We start from the raw sequence: 20,470 nt of genomic DNA, 5'->3' as shown, positions 1-20,470 counted from the left end.
TGTTACTTGAATTTGGACAATTTGGATTTTACATTTCTTATGAGGATTTATCTGCTTTATATTCTAACATCCCTAACATCCCTCACGATCAAGGCTAGGAGGCCATTAAATGTTTTCTTTCATTGGGCACACAAATGCCTAGCTCCTAGAAGGCCTCCTTGTTCAAATGCTTTTATTTTAAACAATACTGATTTAGAGTTTATGGGGGCTTTTTTTCAACAAAAAAAGGGGTTGTAGGATAGGGACGTGTTTGCTCCGGCTTACACAAATTTGTATATCGTTCATCAGGAACATATGATGCTTCACTCCCAGCACCCTTTTCGGCAGAATATTATGTTTTATCATCGTTTTATGGAACATTTGTTCCATTTATTGCAGGTCTGGTCCTCAGCTGATGGTCACAGCTGAGAACCCAGAGGAGAAGCGTTTTTTAACCGCTTTTGCCTTCCCCTTTGCCAGGTACATAGCGCTCAATGAGCGCTATGTACTCATAAGTGAAACTACTATGTACTAAGAAGTGAAAGTGGAAGTGTTACTTCCCAGCAATCACATGACCATGAAGAGCCCCCTGGCATAGCAGAGCTGCAGGGTCTGCTAGGACCCTGATCAGCTCTGTTAGTGACTATTGTCATTACAGGGGGAGGTTCTTCCCTGTAACTGGGGCTTCTATGAATGGGTTCATGAAGGGAGGGGAGGTCATAGATGTTAAAAAAGTAATAACAAAAAATAAGTTTAAAAAATGTACAGAATACAATAAAAATATACACATAAAAAAAATGACCCACTGCCGACGCCAACCAAAGCTGGCAGCAATCCAGGATGTAGAAAGATACAAAACTTGTTTATTTACCCCATAACATAGAACAGTAGCAACGTTTCGGTCGAGTAGACCTTCCTCAAGCTAACTTAGCTTGTCCTCTTAGCTTGAGGAAGGTTTACTCGACCGAAACGTCGCTACTGTTCTATGTTATGGGGTAAATAAACAAGTTTTGTATCTTTCTACATCCTGGATTGCTGCCAGTTATTATTCCCTTTATCTGGACTGCATTTGTGGAGCTCGTCTGGTTTGGGCTCCGTTACTGGTGTTTGCAGCTTTTATTTGCCTGACTCTGCTGGAGGATCATTGCAGTGCTGCTGGGAATCCTAGTATTGACGCTAACCAAAGCTGTCGCCATATGCACTTGGTAATCCCAAACTATACATAATATATATATCTAAACATCGGAAACAAAATGCGGAACCTATTTTATACTTTATTTTAGTGTAAATATACTAATTAAAAAAACAACAACTATAAATGTTATGCTTTTTACCCCCAATAAAACTAAAAAACGGGGAAAAAAGTCAGTGAAGAAAGATACAAAAAACAGCCCTCCTTATACGTCATGAAACAAAAAGGCAGTAAAATAATTTTGGTAGCTGAAGCAAAAAAAAATAGGGCAGTAAAACAAGCAGCCTGGTCCCTAATGGGTTGAAAACCTGATATGATTTCAAAATTACCAAACCGCAAATTATTTATATTAATTTTGATTTGGTATTTTTGAATTTATGCCATGTTTTTAATGCATATCTAATAAACTATAATTTTTTAATTAGCGTTCTAATGCACTAAAGACTCCTATCACATTGCAACAATCACCTTGCATTCACAAAATACAGTACATAAAATGATAAAGAATACTCTGGGATGCCAGCTGCAGGGAATTTGGATTTCCTACTGCTGTATTTCTCTATTGCGTTAATCACTCCCACATATAAATGGAATATTGCTTTAGAGATAAAAGCAAAATAACTTAATAGATTGAATGAAAAAAAAACATTTTAGAAAATATGAATTAGGTCTGGACTATTTGGTGGGGCATTTCTAGATCTAGTCCTATTATTGGGGCCTCATTCACACGAGTGCGGTTTTAGTGCATCATAGGCACGTTAAAAGATCGCATCTATTAAAACTAATGGTTTTCTATAGAAGCGTTCACATGAAAGAATTTTAGATGCGCAAAATACTCATGCCTAACAAAGAAAGAACATACGACTGCAATGCCTGCATCTAAGGTCTATCATGTGAGAAAAGATAGGACCTGACCTATCTTTAGTACGTGATGCGTGGGAGTTTCCATAGACTCCTATGGGAGCTGGATAACATGCATCACGCCGCTTCCAATTGTGTAAACGGGCAATTTCACAGCTAATTAAGCTTGAGACTTAATAGCTGGAAATCATCCGTTCATGCGATTTTTTTTTTTTGTGCAGTATAGCCCCAATCTTTTTACGCACTTAGGCCATAGTCAGACGGGCGTTTTTAGCCGCGATTTGCGGATGCGCATGCGTCCGGCGATTTTATAAAACCATTGCTTTGTAATGGTATCGGACACATGAGCGCTTTTTATGCGCTCGTCCGATAAATTATAGAACAAAAAATCGCAGATCGCACCTATCTGCGATCTGCGATTCCTGTTCTCTTCTGTATATGCGCTCAATGGGGCCGTCGGCAGCAGCGCCGACCCCATTGAGAACATATAGAAGACAAATCATTCTTCTCAGCCACAGCTGTAACAGCTGTGGCAGAGAAGAACGATGTTTGCCCATTGAATTTAATGGAGCGGCAATACAGCCGCTCCATTGAAAGCAATGGGCTGCCGGCGTGCGCGGGGTGAATTGTCGGGAAGGGGTTAAATATATAAGCCCTTCCCTGCAATTCATCCTAAAATGTGTTAAAATAAAAAAAAATTGTATACTCACCTTTCCGCTGCAGCCGGAGTCCAGCCGCGGCCGCTGTCAGTTCTCCTGAACTGCTTCTCGGCACTATTCAGCCAGCGGGGCTTTAAAATCCCCGCCTGCTGAATGATCTGCCTCTGATTAGTCACAGCCCTGACCAATCAGAGGCCGGTTTCACTCACACACCCATTCATGAATTCATGAATGGGTGAGTGACTGCTGCTTCTCAGCGCTGAGCCAATCAGGGGCAGGTCTGACTCACATCCATTCATGAATTCATGAATGGGTGTGAGTGAGGCATGCCTCTGATTGGCTCAGCGCTGAGCCAATCAGGGGGCAGGTCTGACTCACACCCTTTTCACACCCACTGCAGGACGGCTGCGCGGAGCTCCGGCTGCCGGGAGAAGGTGAGTACACAATTTTTTTTTATTTTAACACATTTTAGGATGAATTGCAGTGAAGGGCTTATATATTTAAGCCCTTACCGACAATTCATCCCAGGCTCGCCTGCAGCGCATTGCTTTAAATGGAGGCGGCTCTATTGCCGTCTCAATTGAATGCAATGCGCTGGACAGCTCCGGCCCGTTTCTAATGAAACGCGGCTAGGAGCAGATTTGCGGGCGACTTGTGCGCACCGGTCACGCGATTTGCGGATGCGCATCCGTCATGCGATCCGCAAATCGCACGAAAAAACGCCCGTCTGACTAAGGCCTTATAGTGCGCTAAAATCACGCTCATCTGAACAAGCCCTAAGTTGTATGGATAAGGCAATGCTTACATTGATTAGTCATTAATTCCATGCATGATGAAGAGGGCTTCTCAGTATTGGTAAGCATTCTGAGGGCAGATTGGGACCAGCGTGGTTCTCTCCTCTTGTATGGCCATGATAATCACAGCCATATAAAGGACAAAACAAAACCACTGATCTCCATGGGATTTCAGTGGTTTCATTTTTACCACCTCTTTTCCCGGCTTCACAAATCATAGCCAGGAAAAGATGAGACCTGCTTATCTCTCCCGCACGTAATTAAACTATGTGTGGAGAAGATCGGGCAGTACCTGTGTTTCCCGCTGCTTTTTTTCAAATTCCTGCGCTCTGGTGTGAAGTTTTAACTGCCGGCAAAGGGGAAGGGATTCACCTCATTAAGGCATAACTACGCTCTGTGTCGGCAAGTTTAATTGTACCTACGGTAGTGTGAATAGGCCCTTACTGTGCATTTAAAGATCCAATATAGACAGAGTATGCTCACTGTCTGGGTAATAAAGTTAAAGGAGATGTCCCGAGGCAGCAAGTGGGTCTATACACTTCTGCATGGCCATAATAATGCACTTTGTAATGTACATTGTGCATTAATTATGAGCCATACAGAAGTTATAAAAAGTTTTATACTTACCTGCTCCGTTGCTGGCGTCCTCGTCTCCATGGTGCCGACTAATTTTCGCCCTCCGATGGCCAAATTAGCCGCGCTTGCGCAGTCCGGGTCTTCTCCTCTTCTCTATGGGGCTCCGTGTAGCTCCGCCCCGTCACGTGCCGATTCCAGCCAATCAGGAGGCTGGAATCGGCAATGGACCGCACAGAAGCCCTGCGGTCCATGAAGACAGAGGATCCCGGCGGCCATCTTCAGCAGGTGAGTATGAAGACGCCGGACCGGCGGGATTCAGGTAAGCGCTGTGCGGGTGGTTTTTTTAACCCCTGCATCGGGGTTGTCTCGCGCCGAACGGGGGGGGGGGGGGGTTTAAAAAAAAAAAAACCCGTTTCGGCGCGGGACATCTCCTTTAACTCATATAGCGCTTCATATCTGTGCACACATAGATAATGGCTGACAACTGACTCATGCAGCTTTATGTGTACTATCCTATTAAGCATGAAACATGGTTGGACTTACTGGAGCTGCTGCTGGCCCTGGTGGTCCAGTTTCACCCTAAAAAAGAAAAAGTAACATATAGCATAATTTGTATTGGAATAAATGCCATGGAAAAGGCTTCTTTAATACTATGTTCAGCCATCCAGCGCTGGTTTCAGCTCAACTTTCTTTCCTCTATGTAGAAAACTGCATGGGGATGGAAAGCAGGATATAACCTGAATGGCACTATTGGGGTGAATATGTTAGATGAAGACCTCTTTGTTGTGTGTCTCACATAGTTTTTGTTTCTGTCAATCCTTTAAAATAGACAAGAACGCACCATCCATATTCACCCCTATAGTGTCATCCAGGTTCCATCCTGCTTCTGTCCCCTTGCAATTTTCTGCATGGATGATGGAAAGCTTAGATGGCACTGGATTACCAAATGTAGTGTGAAAGAAGCCTTACACAAGACTATGAACCTGTCCACATGGAGAAAAATTGGACACAGATTTGACACAGAATCCACATTAAATGCATGCCGAATCTATGCCATAGTGGCATGCCACTGCTTGATGCCAATTCCACACTGAATCAATGTCAGGAAATCTGCACATGGATTTGCCCATTAAAAAAGGCTAAATCCACTTGGTGATCCATGGACATACAATTGCATAGCCATCGGAAAAATCTGCAGCTCAGTTGCGGATTTCTGCTAGAGTTTTTAGAGGTAGAATCCACATGGAAAAGTCAGCATCAGATTCTGCCAACTGAACAGACCGTTTGAGTCACAGAAATCATTTTAATAGGCTATAAAGTTCAATAATGAAGTTGAGCTATTAGAGATCACGTTGTATTACTTAAAATTCTAGGATCACTGAAGCAGAGTTTATGGAAAGTGATCAATTTCTTCATTGTTACAGTAGCTACTTAGCGATGTTTAAGCCTTGCTTTATTAAGATAATGCTATGCAAAACAATTATTTTAAACCAGAAAGGATCTGTCACATTAATAATGCTGTCTTTCCTCTAAGCAGCATGTTATACAACAGGAGGGCAAAATCCACTGATACATAGCTTTATGAGAAAAAAATTCAGTAGAAAGCCTTCTTCACATGACCACATTTGCACGCAAAAAAATTCCCCGCACAATACGTAGAGAATAGAGCACATTGAGTTCAATGGATTCATTGTTATTTCTTCTTTTTTTGCTCAAAAATAGAACCTGCTCCATTTTGTGTGTATTTGCGCACAAAAGAGGCCCATAGGCTCTTTGGTTTAATAGCTATTTAAATCAGGGTGGAGTTACTCCCCCACCCATGTGAATTAGCAGTGCCTGCGCAAATACATACAGTATTGTGAGAAACCACAAGTAGAGTATCCTCACTCACTGCACAAATAAGTTTTTTTACTCCGGCGGAAAGTTGAAGTAAAAAAAATCGCAGCATGTCCTATTCTTGTTTGATTCTCGAAAAAAAAATAGCACAGGTACATGTGTGGGGCTCCGTACATTGAAAAAGGCGCACTGTAACTTTAAAATGCATTGCATTTTGTTCTTGTACAGTGGATTAAAGAACTATATTACAGATCCACAGATTCCTTCCTGATTTGTTGGACCTTAAGGGCTCAGTCCGACAAGCGTTTTTTTCTACGCATGTTAGGTACGTTTGCGATTTGCATCTATCAGAACCAATGCTTTCCAATTAAAGCAGTCACATGTCCGAAAAAAATTTGCACCTGTAAAAAATAGGACAGCGATTCGCAAATGCACCTAAACTTGGCACATATAGTGCGGCCCCATTGAAAGCAATGAGAGAGGATCGCTATTCCCTGCTGCGGCAGTGACAGTTGCAGCAGGGGATTCTTTGGATGTGAAACCCCTGGATGCTGTCACATCCATTGGTTTTACCTTGTGGCCAATGGGGTTGGCAGCAGCAGCGGCAGCCCTATTGACAATATACAGAGAAGATCACAATCCGCTGCGACAGCTGTGACACTGTGGTAAGCATTTCTTCATCTCCGCGGGGAGTCCTCTCATCACTGAACACTGTGACAGCACTGTCACAGTGTTCGGTGACAAGGGCACTCCCCATAGGGATGAAGAATTCCCCTGCCACAGCTGTCATAGCTGTGGCACAGGAGCGCGACGTTCTCCCGTTGCTTTCAATGGGGCTGCTGCTGCCCTATTGAAAGTAATGGGATGACGGCAAGCCCTGCAGGGATTTTCAGAGAACGGCTTTAAATATAAGCCCTTTCCTGAAAATCATTGCTAGCTGTAGAAAAAGTAGAAAAAAAAGACGTAACTCACCTAGAAGAGCTGTCTGACTCTTCTCTCTGTCCCTGGCAGTCTTCTCTGTATTCTGGTGGCTGGGCATTGAAAAATACCCGCCTCCAGAAAACGCTGTCTCTGATTGGCTGAGTGCTGTGAACAATCAGTGGCAGCACTTAGCCATTGAATTCAATGAATGTCTGAGCTCTGCCTCTTATTGGCTAAGTGCAAAGAGTAATCACAGGCAGTGCTCAGCTGTCATTCAATGGGTGAGCGCTGCCCCTGATTGGTTGAGCGCTGTGACCAATCAGAGGCAACACTTTCTGGAGGTGGGGATTTTTCAATTCTCGACCACCAGAATACAGAAAAGACTGCCGGGGACAGAGAGAAGAGTCAGACAGAGCTTCTAGGTGAGTAGGTGAGTTACCTTTTTTTTCTTTTTCTACAGATAGGGATGATTTTCAGAGAAGGGCTTATATTTGAAGCCTTTCCCCAAAAATCCCTGCAGTGCTTGCTGTCATCCCATTGCTTTCAATGGGGTAGCAGAAGAAATCCTCTCCCTGCGGAGATGAAGAGATCGCGATCTTTTCTATATGTTTTCAATGGGGCCGCGGCTGCTGCCACTGGCCCCATTAACCCAATTTTGAAACCTTAGGATGTGACAGCATCCAGGGGTTTCAGATCCAAGGAATCCCCTGCTGCAGCTGTCACAGCCACAGCAGGGGATAGTAATCAGACCACACTTTTCTGTGGGAATTTTGCCATTGTGTGACTGCACAAATGCGAATTTAAAAACGTGTCTTCTACTTCGGTTACGCAGATTCTTTTTACATGCGTTTTGCATTTTTTTCACGCACCTAAATGCGGAGAAAAAAACGCTCATCTGACTGAGCCCTAAAGGGGGCGAGTATTATTCACCTTGTAAGTTACATGGTTTACAATTCCTTCAATACCAAACCTTGCTTGCATTAGACAACACATAGATGGGATGTCCGTTTGTTGTTCAATGCGAGTTGCGCCCAAGAATAGTAGGCATAACTATAAATTTGTCCATGTGCTAGTAACCTAACTTTAAATGTCTAAAATTCCTGATCACTCTGGGAATTTTAGTCTGGAAAGGGGTCTCACTTCATAATTTACAGTCATCTAAGCATTAACATACATGATTAAGCTGTTAATCTCTGATCCGGATCTGTATTAGGATTTGTCACGGATGATTCTTCAACTGTATGTCAACAACATTTTATCACTATTTGATCACTATTTGCTTTTATATATTTTATTTTCTATTGTAAAATACTGCTTTGTGTTTACCCAATAGAAAAATGGAGAAATATCTTAAAATTTGGTCTAACTGGATTTGCTACTGGAACAAATAGTCCAAATCACACACCTACACTTATCTCTTCAATCAACCGCATTTACTGTATACCGGATCATTAAGGCCAAGACCCCTTTTTGGTATCCACCACCCTCCCCACCTTTGTTAACCCTTGCTCACACTTTGCAGTTTTATTTACCTATAACTTTTATAGATGTGAGAATTTTGGGGTGCTGTTACACCTTTACCTACCTCCCCCCCTTTTTCCTTTCTGTACTCATCCCAAAGTTTATAAATAAAGAATTTATATTAAAAAAATTCTAACTTCAATACAGATTCTGATTTAATCACAAAAGATGAAACCTGACAAATAGAAAGCTTCAATATTTTTATGTTATGTTACATGACAGATCTGCAGCAATATCATGCATTGTTAATGTTCACTAAACTGAGCAAAGTGCAAGTCCGCTGTATGTAAATACCATTATGATGTATCGGATACATTTATATCCTTCATAAATGAGGATCCTTGAAACAATGATTGCATTTCATATGAGCGATTATTTTCTTTACTATGGAAATTTAATGGAAAATATATTCTACCTTTTCTCCCTCGGGGCCAGTTGGGCCGGGAAGACCTGGAATACCATCCGAACCCTGTGGAAAAAAAGTACATATTTATAATTGAAAACTCTGTGCATTACTGCTGAATTATTAACACGGCGATAATAATGAAAACAACTTAGACGTTCAATGCCCTCCAATCTTCATTCCACAGATCACAGTAAGTGGAAATATAGAGACAGGCTGGCACTAAAATGATAAGCAACATCTGTGCATTGGTGGGTGCACAGCATTAAATCAGCGAGTGTTCTAAATACTAGATATCTGTGCAACTTCTCTTCTTGCGAAAATTACATTAATTTACCATCTGGAAGAAGCATCATTTAGAGTTATGAGATTTTAAATACCCACTTGAATTAAATTAGTGGAGGAATAAATAGTTCTGATTTAGCTGTTAGTTGGCCTTTAACAAGCTTAGAAAATGCTTCATGAGGTAAATTGGAAATTTAAGTTCCCTTGTTCATCTATAAACACTTAAAAGTAAAAACAAATAAGGTTCATCTCTTGTTTGTTTTATTTATAATATTAGTGACATCTACAGAGATTGAGCGCCTAGGGTTGGGGAAAAGCGAAATATCGTTGAAACCACTTAAAGGTAATAGTAGACTTCCTTGCCAAGAACACTTTGATAATCCTGAGTAAGATTTAAAATTGTGTAAATCAATGTAAAAGTGTCAGATGCAGTAGGAATACTAGATGCAGCACTGGGAATTACTTATATGTAACACACCCTAGAGCAAGAGTTGTTGGGGGAGATTTACTAAAGCTGAATGTGCCAGAATTTACATCAAAAAATTGTTGCTATTATTATTATTGCTACTATGCAGTACAAGACAAGCGTGAGATCGAAGCTTGGTCATTCATCTTCATAAAGCCTTGATAACCACCCAAGAACCTAGAATCACATTATGTATTAGGGTATGCATGCGGAGCCCAGCGGTGTGGCCTTTTGTAACTAACTGATGTTAATTCTGTTGATATTGAGTTGTTTCAGGTGGCGGTCAAGGTCTGTAGGCGTAACACACAGTGCACCAATTACCACTGAGACAACCACTGTTGGCTTGTGCCACAGATTCTGTATTCTGTCATTCAAGTCTTCATATTTGGTCATTTGTCATTTGCGATGTCAATGAGCTACACCCTTTTTCTTTTTTATTATAATTTTTTTTGTTTTTAGGCACTTTTTTGCACTTTACTTAAAGGGGTTGTCCCGCGGCAGCAAGTGGGTCTATACACTTCTGTATGGCCATATTAATGCACTTTGTAATGTACATTGTGCATTAATTATGAGCCATACAGAAGTTATAAGAAGTTTTTCACTTACCTGCTCCGTTGCTGGCGTCCTCGTTTCCATGGAGCCGACTAATTTTCGCCGTCTAATGGCCAAATTAGCCGCGCTTGCGCAGTCCGGGTCTTCTTCTTTTCTGAATGGGGCTCCGTGTAGCTCCGTGTAGCTCCGCCCCGTCACGTGCCGATTCCAGCCAATCAGGAGGCTGGAATCGGCAATGGACCGCACAGAAGCCCTGCGGTCCACCGAGTGAGAAGATCCCCGCGGCCATCTTCATCAGGTAAGTAAAAAGTCACCGGAGCGCGGGGATTCAGGTAAGCACTCTCCGGTGTTCTTTTTTAACCCCTGCATCGGGGTTGTCTCGCGCCGAACGGGGGGGGGGGGTGTTGGAAAAAAAAAAAACCCGTTTCGGCGCGGGACAACCCCTTTAACAAAGGAGTCTGGCTTGTTGGAAGGGGAGTGTGATTTTGTGGAGAAAGGAGGCATGGTTTAAAATGCAATAGCTTGCACCAAAATTTTTGTGTAAAATATTGATTTAAGGTAGTTGGTTCAACCAATTCAACCTCAAAATTAATATTTAAATTGTCCTGTTCATAAGTATGCAAAGTATGATGATGCTTTACTACCACATAGACATAGAACGAAAAATTTTACAAAAGGAAGCATCTTAGATTTTCAAAATGGACTGCCTCTCTCCATCCAGGCTAAATGAAAATCTCTGTTTCTCCTGCTTTTTATAAATTCAGAGCATCTATACTTTGATACGGATCGTATTAATTATTAATATTATTAATAAAAATTAGGTTTTTAACATAGTTACGTCTATTCTGTGAAGGGCATCTACATAGAACCAATTATTTCCAATGTAAGTGGTCACATGTGCAATTTTTACATGTGATCAAAATTCGCACCAGCAGAAGATAGAACATATGAGTGTCAATATACCCAGTCACGTGATTTTTCTACATGAGATGTGCGTTTTTTTTAATTGCACTTATACATGCGTGAAAAAATCACTTGTGTGACTTAGCCTTCTTACTGAGAACAATCACGCTTAGCTATCAATACGAAATTACATATTTTGTTTTTCTCAATTCCTGTAATTCCTTTTTCTGACCATAGAGTCTTCTGAGGAAATGAACTGTTAAATGTGCACCACACTTTGAAACAATTTGTCTTAATATAATAGGCAATGTGGTAACCAGGAAAATGGCAAGACACTTTATTTATCTAAAATGACTGTAACAAGGGGCATAATATAAGCTCAGAGGGAAGAAGGTATCCACACCAACATAGAAGGAGGTTCTTAACTGTAAGAACAGTGAGACTATAGAACTCTGCTCGAGGATGTGGTAATGGTGAACTCACTAAAAGAATACAAGAGGGGATCAGACGCTTTTCTTAAGTGTAAAAATATTGCATGTTGTAGTCATTGATTACTTTAGAAGGGTTGTTGATCCAGGGAGTTATCCTGACTACCAGATTTCAAGTCAGGAAGGAATTTTGTTTACCCTTAAAAGAGGAAAATTGTTTTCTACTTCATGGGTAGAACATGGATCAACATTGCAGAATAATAGGTTGAACTGGATGGACGTGTCTTTTTTTAAACATACATGCTATTTTACAATGTTACCTAAAATGATGTTTTTGCGCTAAAATCATCCTAAATAGCTGACCACTATCCACTGCCTGTTGTCAAGTGAAGTCCCTAGGTGACTAAGTCCCCCTGTCCACGGCTGAGGCGGAATATCGCTAGCAATATTCCACTGCGGGGGAAGAGGGGGGAGCGCTGTCAGGTCTCTGCCATGAGCCTATCTAATAGATAGACTCATAACGGAGAATCACGGCAAATCGAGGCATGCCGAAATTTAGATCCCGCGGGCGGAGAATCGCAATGATTCTCCGCTCTGGGGCGCCAGGACTGCGTTTTCCATAGCAACACTATGGAAAGCTTCACACAGTGTGATCCGACGGCGATTTATCGCCAGCGGATTATCACCCGTGGACATGCAGCCTTATTGTGTTACAGCTCCTGAAATCACATCTACATTGTTCAGTACTGTTGTACGTTGTTCCCCATATGGATGTTTTTTCTCTGTGTTCTACAAGGAGTTAGGGAGCAGTATCTGTTGTTTTGTCCATGTGCAGTCTATGGGAGACATCACAACAGCTAGTATCCAGCCACCAGGTCAAAGAACACTGAAAATTTGAAATACAGCCTGTAGCGGGGAAAACTGGTGAAAATTCACAATCCAAATTCATAAAATGAGCAGAAATATTGTTAATCCTCATGTACACACACACATGGCAGCTTATTCTGGAAGTCCATCTTAAATGTCAGGTATGCTATAAGCAAGTACTTATATAATGTACTTAAAACAGATTCTTCACAGCTAAAAGCTTGCAAAGATCTGAAGTGGGGCGATTAAATATTAAAACTTCAAGTTTAGAGATACACGTAAATAAATAAATGTATTTATATTGTAGTCATTTGTTTGACACATTTTTCATTTCCACTTCTTTTTAGTTTGGAGCGATATAGAATGGGAACCGAATACACTACATCAATGGAGATCTCTGCATCAGAATCCCTCCTGTTGGAAGTACACAGTGGGTCAGAAGGAGGCTTGTGGAAATGTTCCCCGCAGCCAGCACTGGGGCCTGTCAATAAACTACAGATCATGGACTACAACAATTTGTAGTTTTTCTACAGAATAAAATCTACACAGACATTTGTTTTTCCTGCAGATGTCCTACTTTCATTTGGATTTTTATACAAAAGAGAATGTTATCACAAATGCTTAGTTGTGGGCACAGGGCACAGCTGAAATTAGTGACTATCTGCATTGTCCAATGGGAATGTAAGGTATTCGGAAATCTACCTCCTTTCTCATGAAGGGGGCTCAGGCCAGGGATCTACCTCTCCACCATCATTTACACTGCAGCTGTGTTTATTACGTTTAGCTGCAGCATATAAACACAAGCCCAGGCCAAGCTTACCAGGAAGCAAGTACATAGAGAACTGATTATATAACTACAATTATTCTTTACATTTCACAGCAGTGTGCAAAAGAAGACTGTTAGGTAACTACCAAACATATACTTAAGCAAATGTGAGGCGACCCCCACATGCAGGTGGAAGAAGACATGGAACATGGAATGTTAAAGGCAACAATAAACTTTGCTTGGGGGCTGACTCAATGGCACAGTCATGTAACAGAATCGGCAGTACATTGACTTGAACTCAACATAGAGTCTAGAATGCTGCAACACAGCCTAGAACTTTGTAACAACTCTGTTATGACTCTCCGGCTGTTACAGGGAGAAAACACAGTCTTCAACATAAATACAGGCCTGTTGCAATTTGTCTTGCTTCTCAAAAATGCACAGTCACTTGGTTACATTGCAGGCCACTTTAGTCACACAGTCTATCAATTACATTGCAAGCCACTTTAGTCACAGTCTCTCAATTACATTGCAGGCCTATTTAGCAAGACACCGTTTCTCAGTTGTGTTGCAAGCCTCTTTAGTTACAGTCTTTTAATAACTAACAAGTCTGTTGTGATTGAGTCTCTTTGGTGAATATTTTTCTTACTCTCTCACAATTCAGCAGCAAATAGCTGGAGCTTCTTCAGGTCCCATGTTCAATGTCCAGCACTACAGTCCTGACAGGATGCTCCAGGGAATTTTTAACAAGATTCTGCTCCCAACCTCTCATACAGGCGTCCAATCTTGCTCCGCCCCACACACTTCCTTGCACATTTCAATACTCCTCAAGGACAACTCAACAGAAACAGCATGCATGTCCCACCCTACCTTTTGTACTCCACTCAGCATCAACCTACAAAGCACAACATGTCCTCTGATTCACTCACACACAGGCTCCACAAGGCATGGTGAGCGATACAGAGCAATCCCTAGTTGTCACAGTGTCTCGGTTCTGGGTCACATACACTTCTTCGTATGGCCCATGACAGAAGCTCTTATAATTACCAAAGTACGCAATTAATTATTAACAATATACATTAAGGTTACATCATCATCCTACACAGCTCTGTCTCAAAGTTCCCTGATATATATGAAAATGTGTTTAAAAAGTATTCTTTAAACAGCTGAATACATCTTTTATTAGGAGTCATTACAGGAATCTCTCTATTTATACCCAGGACTGTGACTGTAACGAGGGGACATCATCTACGTCTAGAGGAAAGAAGGTTTCTACACCAACATAGAAGGGGGTTCTTTACTGTAAGAGTAGTGTGACTGTGGAACTCTCTGCCTGAGAACGTGGTGATGGTGAACTCACTAAGAGTTCAAGAGGGCCTGCATGCCATTTTTGAGTCCAACAATATTATATGTTATAGTCATTGATTACTTCAGAAGGCTAGTTGATCCAGGCATATATTCAAATTGCCAGATTTGGAGTTAGGAAGGATTTGTTTACGCTAAAATTAGGAAAATTGGTTTCCACCTCACTGGGGTTTTTGAGCTTCCTCGGGATCAACATTGCAGGATAATAGGCTGTAGTGGATTGTCACAAGTTGTTTTTTTAGCCTGAAACACTGTTCCTTTTTTATTAACTGCTCATATAGCCCGCTCCTTCCTAACATAATGTTCTATAGTGTATTCTCTATGATTTATAAGCTGTTCCAACAATCAGGACTATTCTCTATAAGCATTCTTGATTAACTGTTTATATAATAATACTCTTTATGTATATAGCACCAACATATTCTGCAGTGCTTACAAAACAGGGGAGAAAAGATAGGAAAAACAAAGATACAAAAACCAGTGTTACATGTGGTAATCGATTGATGGAAACAGTACAGGTGAGGGTCCTGCTCCAACGAGCTTACAGACTACAGATAGTGAGGTGATACAAAGGGTAAAGGGACTGGAGAGGTGCACAGTATGGCTAGGTCAGACATAAGCCATGTTATTGCTGAATCAGTATAACTGCAGGGGGTGGTTGATTATGGCTAGCAGGGATTGCAGTCAGCGAGGGCAGGGAGGATGTTATCAGGCAAAGTGAAGAGGGGTTAGGTTTAGGAGATATGGTATGACTCCCTGAAGAGGTGCGTTTTTAGAGCACGCCTGAAGTTTTATATGTCAGTGATTGCTCAGATAGTTTTGGTAATACGTTCCACAGGACTGGTGCTGCTCTGGAGAAGTCCTGGAGGCGGTAATAATAGGTTTAAATTAGAGGGGCACTTAATCTGATTTCATTAGCGGAGCTAAGGGTGCGGACTGGGTGGTGAGTTGAGGGAGGCAATGTAAGGAGGGTTAGCTAATATTATTAGACAAAACATCATCAATGAACACTAAGTCTAGGTTCTATCTTAGGCTGGTTGATAGATGGTTCAGCATCTATCTTAGGCTGGTTTCATATGAACATAATATGGGTGCATTATTCCAACTGAATTGTGAACACAAAACCGGGGCCCAACTAAAGTTCTAACACTCTGAACTAATAGCATCCAGGGGCGTAACTATAGTGGATGAAAAGGGTGCAGGCGCACCCAGGCCTTGGAACCTTAGGGAGCTCATACATTCTCCCTTCCCCATGTGTGGAGGCCAGTACTATAAATGAAACACTATGGTCTAGGGGCCCTGTTACAGATTTTGTATTGAGGCCCAGCAGCTTCAAGCTCAGCCTCTGACAGGATCTATGATATTTTTAATTTGGGTCAGTAGACCTGTGGTCAGGCCCGCATTTATATATTAGTAAGGGAGCAAAAATACACTCATATTACATGACATTGAATCTGGCCTTATGCTGAGGACATACAATCTCTTGCAGTCTCAATGCATTAAGGAACTAATTAAGAAAAACAAAAGTATGGTAAAATGGCTACAAATTGTTAAAAATAAATGTTGATGTTTCTTTTTTCAATACGTTTTCTATTTCTAGCAGCAGAGAAATTTTACAAGGTGCTAATAATACGTCTTTGGTCATGTGTAACTCTACCCCCTGGTGTATACATCACATATGCTATGAATATTTCCTATAAAATTATATAACACACTTCATTTCACAGTGTGAAAGTAAAGTTTTGTTAATTTGTCATGAACACTTGATACCCATCTCATTACTGTGGGGCTGTATAAAATGTTACTTTTCACTTGCCGGTGTTACACTTCTCAACAGCAGTACAACAGCTGCAACCAGCTGAGATTATTGCCTTTCACCATGCGTCTTCTCTTCTTTTATTCAGCACATTAGATTCCATCAACATTAGCAGCCGCACTTGATTGTAGCATTCATAAAACTGGGATAAGGTTACAGCAGGGATAACAAAACCCACATCAGACCTCATGCAATTGGCACAAAAACATGTAATTAAATCTATATTAACATGGACAATGCCCCAGGAATGAAAACAGGAAAGGATTTCTAGTTAATACTGGGATAAATATATCATATTATGTTATAATTATATCAGTAAGTCTATGGATCCAATGACTTCATGTTATTATACATACATAATATAGAAAGCATTTAAGAATATTTCCTACTGAAATATAAAATGATTAGGGAACATTTTAATTGAGCTTGGCAAGAGATAAGATCCTGGTCTGTCTAGTTCACATGCCAGAACAGTTTATAAATGTGTTACATTATGTAGCTAGTAAAATGAGCAAATCAATCACCAAAGGTGATATTCTCATACAGATATATAACTAAAGGGTCCACAGGATATGCGCCTGAGATCTCCCCACCTATACGGAAAATGAGGAGTTCTCCAACATCCTGGCAAGTCTGATATCAATCACATACAGACAGTAGCATAATGAATGAAAAGGTGGATGAGCATGTGCACAGTTCTCTATCTTGAAATCTGTGAAAGCAGTTGAAAAATCTAACTACGTTTACTGCCTCAAAGCGGAAGTCCTATCAGACATATATGACATTACTAGAGATGAGCGAGCACCAAAATGCTCGGGTGCTCGTTACTCGGAACGAACTTTTCGCGATGCTCGAGGGTTCGTTTCGAATAACGAACCCCATTGAAGTCAATGGGCGACCCGAGCATTTTTGTATTTCGCCGATGCTCGCTAAGGTTTCCTTGTGTGAAAATCTGGGCAATTCAAGAAAGTGATGGGAACGACACAGCAATGGACAGGGCAGGCGAGGGGCTACATGTTGGGCTGCATCTCAAGTTCACAGGTCCCACTATTAAGCCACAATAGCGGCAAGAGTGGGACCCCCCCCCTCCCAAAAACTTTTACTTCTGAAAAGCCCTCATTAGCAATGCATACCTTAGCTAAGCACCACACTACCTCCAACAAAGCACAATCACTGCCTGCATGACACTCCACTGCCACTTCTCCTGGCTTACATGCTGCCCAACCGCCCCCCCCTCCCCCCCACAGCACACACCAAAGTGTCCCTGCGCAGCCTTCAGCTGCCCTAATGCCTCACCACCCTCATGTCTATTTAGAAGTGCGTCTGCCATGAGGAGGAACCGCAGGCACACACTGCAGAGGGTTGGCACGGCTAGGCAGCGACCCTCTTTAAGAGTGGCGGGGCGATAGCCCACAATGCTGTACAGAAGCAATGAGAAATAGAATCCTGTGCCACCGCCATCAGGAGCTGCACACGTGGGCATAGCAATGGGGAACCTATGTGCCACACACTATTCATTCTGTCAAGGTGTCTCTGCATGCCCCAGTCAGACCGGGCTTTTTAATTCATAGACACAGGCAGGTACAACTCCCTATTGTGAAGTCCCTGTCGACCGACAGCATGGGTGGCTTCCTGGAACCCACCGGCGGTACATAAAAATATCCCATTGCAGTGCCCAACACAGCTGAGGTAGTAATGTCGTGCTTAATGCAGGTGGGCTTCGGCCCACACTGCATGCCCCAGTCAGACTGGGCTTCTTTACAAGTGGAAACAGATGCATTTATAATTCCCTGTGGACCCACAGCAGGGGTGGGTGCCAGGAAGCCACCGGCGGTACATAGAAATATCCCATTGCATTGCCCAACACAGCTGAGGTAGTAATGTTGTGCTTAATGCAGGTGGGCTTCGGCCCACACTGCATGCCCCAGTCAGACTGGGGTTCTTTACAAGTGGACACATGTAGGTTAAACTCCGTGTGCACCTACAGCATGGGTGGCTCCCTGGAACCCACCGGTGGTACATAGAAATATCCCATTGCATTGCCCAACACAGCTGAGGTAGTAATGTCGTGCTTAATGCAGGTGGGCTTCGGCCCACACTGCATGCCCCAGTCAGACTGGGGTTCTTTTCAAGTGTACAGATGTAGTAAAAACTCCGTGTGCACCTACAGCATGGGTGGGTGCCAGGAAGCCACCGGCGGTACATAGAAATATCCCATTGCAGTGCCCAACACAGCTGAGGTAGTAATGTCGTGCTTAATGCAGGTGGGCTTCGGCCCACACTGCATGCCCCAGTCTGACTGGGGTTCTTTACAAGTGGACACATGTAGGTTAAACTCCGTGTGCACCCACAGCATGGGTGGCTCCCTGGAACCCACCGGCGGTACATAGAAATATCCCATTGCATTGCCCAACACAGCTGAGGTAGTAATGTCGTGCTTAATGCAGGTGGGCTTCGGCCCACACTGCATGCCCCAGTCAGACTGGGGTTCTTTTCAAGTGTACAGATGTAGTAAAAACTCCGTGTGCACCTACAGCATGGGTGGGTGCCAGGAAACCACCGGCGGTACATAAATATATCCCATTGCATTGCCCAACACAGCTGAGGTAACGTCAGCTGTAATGCAGGTGGGCTAAAAATTAATTTGATTACACTGTAGGCGAGGGCCCACAAAAATTGCTGTATCAACAGTACTAATGTACCTGAAAAAAATTGGCCATGGCCAACCAAGAGGGCAGGTGAAACCCATTAATCACTTTGGTTAATGTGGCTTAAGTGGTAACTAGGCCTGGAGGCAGCCCTATTTAACGAAAAATTGGTTCAAGTTAAAGTTCCAACGCTTTTCAGAGCATTGAAACATCTAAAAATTGTTTCGAAAAATTATGAGTGAGCCTTGTGGCCCTAAGAAAAATTGCCCGTTCAGCGTGATAACGTGAGGTTTCAGGAGGAGGAGCAGGAGGAGGAGGAGGAGGAATATTAGACACAGATTGATGAAGCAGAAATGTCCCCGTTTTGGATGGTGAGAGAGAACGTAGCTTCCATCCGCGGGTGCAGCCTACGTATTGCTTACGTATCGCTGCTGTCCGCTGGTGGAGAAGAGAAGTCTGGGGAAATCCAGGCTTTGTTCATCTTGATGAGTGTAAGCCTGTCGGCACTGTCGGTTGACAGGCGGGTATGCTTATCTGTGATGATTCCCCCAGCCGCACTAAACACCCTCTCCGACAAGACGCTAGCCGCAGGACAAGCAAGCACCTCCAGGGCATACAGCGCTAGTTCAGGCCACGTGTCCAGCTTCGACACCCAGTAGTTGTAGGGGGCAGAGGCGTCACCGAGGATGGTCGTGCGATCGGCTACGTACTCCCTCACCATCCTTTTACAGTGCTCCCGCCGACTCAGCCTGGACTGGGGACCGGTGACACAGTCTTGCTGGGGAGCCATAAAGCTGGCCAGGCCCTTAAAGACTGTTACACTGTCTGGGCTGTACATGCTGCTCGATCTCCGCACCTCCCCTGCTACCTGGCCCTCGGAGCTGCGCCTTCTGCCACTAGCGCTGTCGGATGGGAATTTTGCCATCAGCTTGTCCGCCAGGGTCCTGTGGTATAGCAACACTCTCGAACCCCTTTCCTCTTCGGGAATGAGACTGGGAAGGTTCTCCTTATAGCGTGGGTCGAGCAGTGTGTACACCCAGTAATCCGTAGTGGCCAGAATGCGTTGAATGCGAGAGTCACGAGAAAGGCATCCTAACATGAAGTCAGCCATGTGAGCCAGGGTACCTGTACGCAACACATGGCTGTCCGCACTAGGAAGATCACTTTCAGGATCCTCCTCCTCCTCAGGCCATACACGCTGAAATGATGACAGGCAACCAGCATGGGTACCGTCAGCAGTGGGCCAAGCTGTCTCTTCCCCCTCCTCCTCATCCTCCTCCTCCTCCTCCTGAACGCGCTGAGATATAGACAGGAGGGTGCTCTGACTATCCAGCGACATACTGTCTTCCCCCGGCTCTGTTTCCGAGCGCAAAGCGGCTGCCTTTATGGTTTGCAGGGAACTTCTCAAGATGCATAGCAGAGGAATGGTGACGCTAATGATTGCAGCATCGCCGCTCACCACCTGGGTAGACTGATCAAAGTTTCGAAGGACCTGGCAGATGTCTGCCAACCAGGCCCACTCTTCTGAAAAGAATTGAGGAGGCTGACTCCCACTGCGCCGCCCATGTTGGAGTTGGTATTCCACGATAGCTCTACGCTGCTCATAGAGCCTGGCCAACATGTGGAGCGTAG

General features: G+C 43.1%; 1 protein-coding gene across 7 annotated transcripts in view; it reads right to left on the bottom strand.

Moving 5' to 3' along the window:
- The window catches only part of COL19A1 (collagen type XIX alpha 1 chain), an 859,492-nt gene that overhangs the window by 531,532 nt on the left and 307,490 nt on the right, over positions 1 to 20,470 (bottom strand). For all 7 annotated transcript variants that reach the window (XM_066604267.1, XM_066604321.1, XM_066604301.1 and 4 more), the window contains 2 exons: positions 8,755 to 8,808; positions 4,605 to 4,640 (listed from right to left, as the gene is read on the bottom strand). In XM_066604267.1, the coding sequence (XP_066460364.1) occupies positions 4,605 to 4,640; positions 8,755 to 8,808 (90 nt within the window). The remainder of the gene's footprint in view (positions 1 to 4,604; positions 4,641 to 8,754; positions 8,809 to 20,470) is intronic.

The sequence above is a fragment of the Eleutherodactylus coqui genome, chromosome 1 (assembly GCF_035609145.1).
Source record: "Eleutherodactylus coqui strain aEleCoq1 chromosome 1, aEleCoq1.hap1, whole genome shotgun sequence".
NCBI classification, from domain to species: domain Eukaryota; kingdom Metazoa; phylum Chordata; class Amphibia; order Anura; family Eleutherodactylidae; genus Eleutherodactylus; species Eleutherodactylus coqui.
This window is presented reverse-complemented; position numbering and strand designations above follow the sequence as displayed.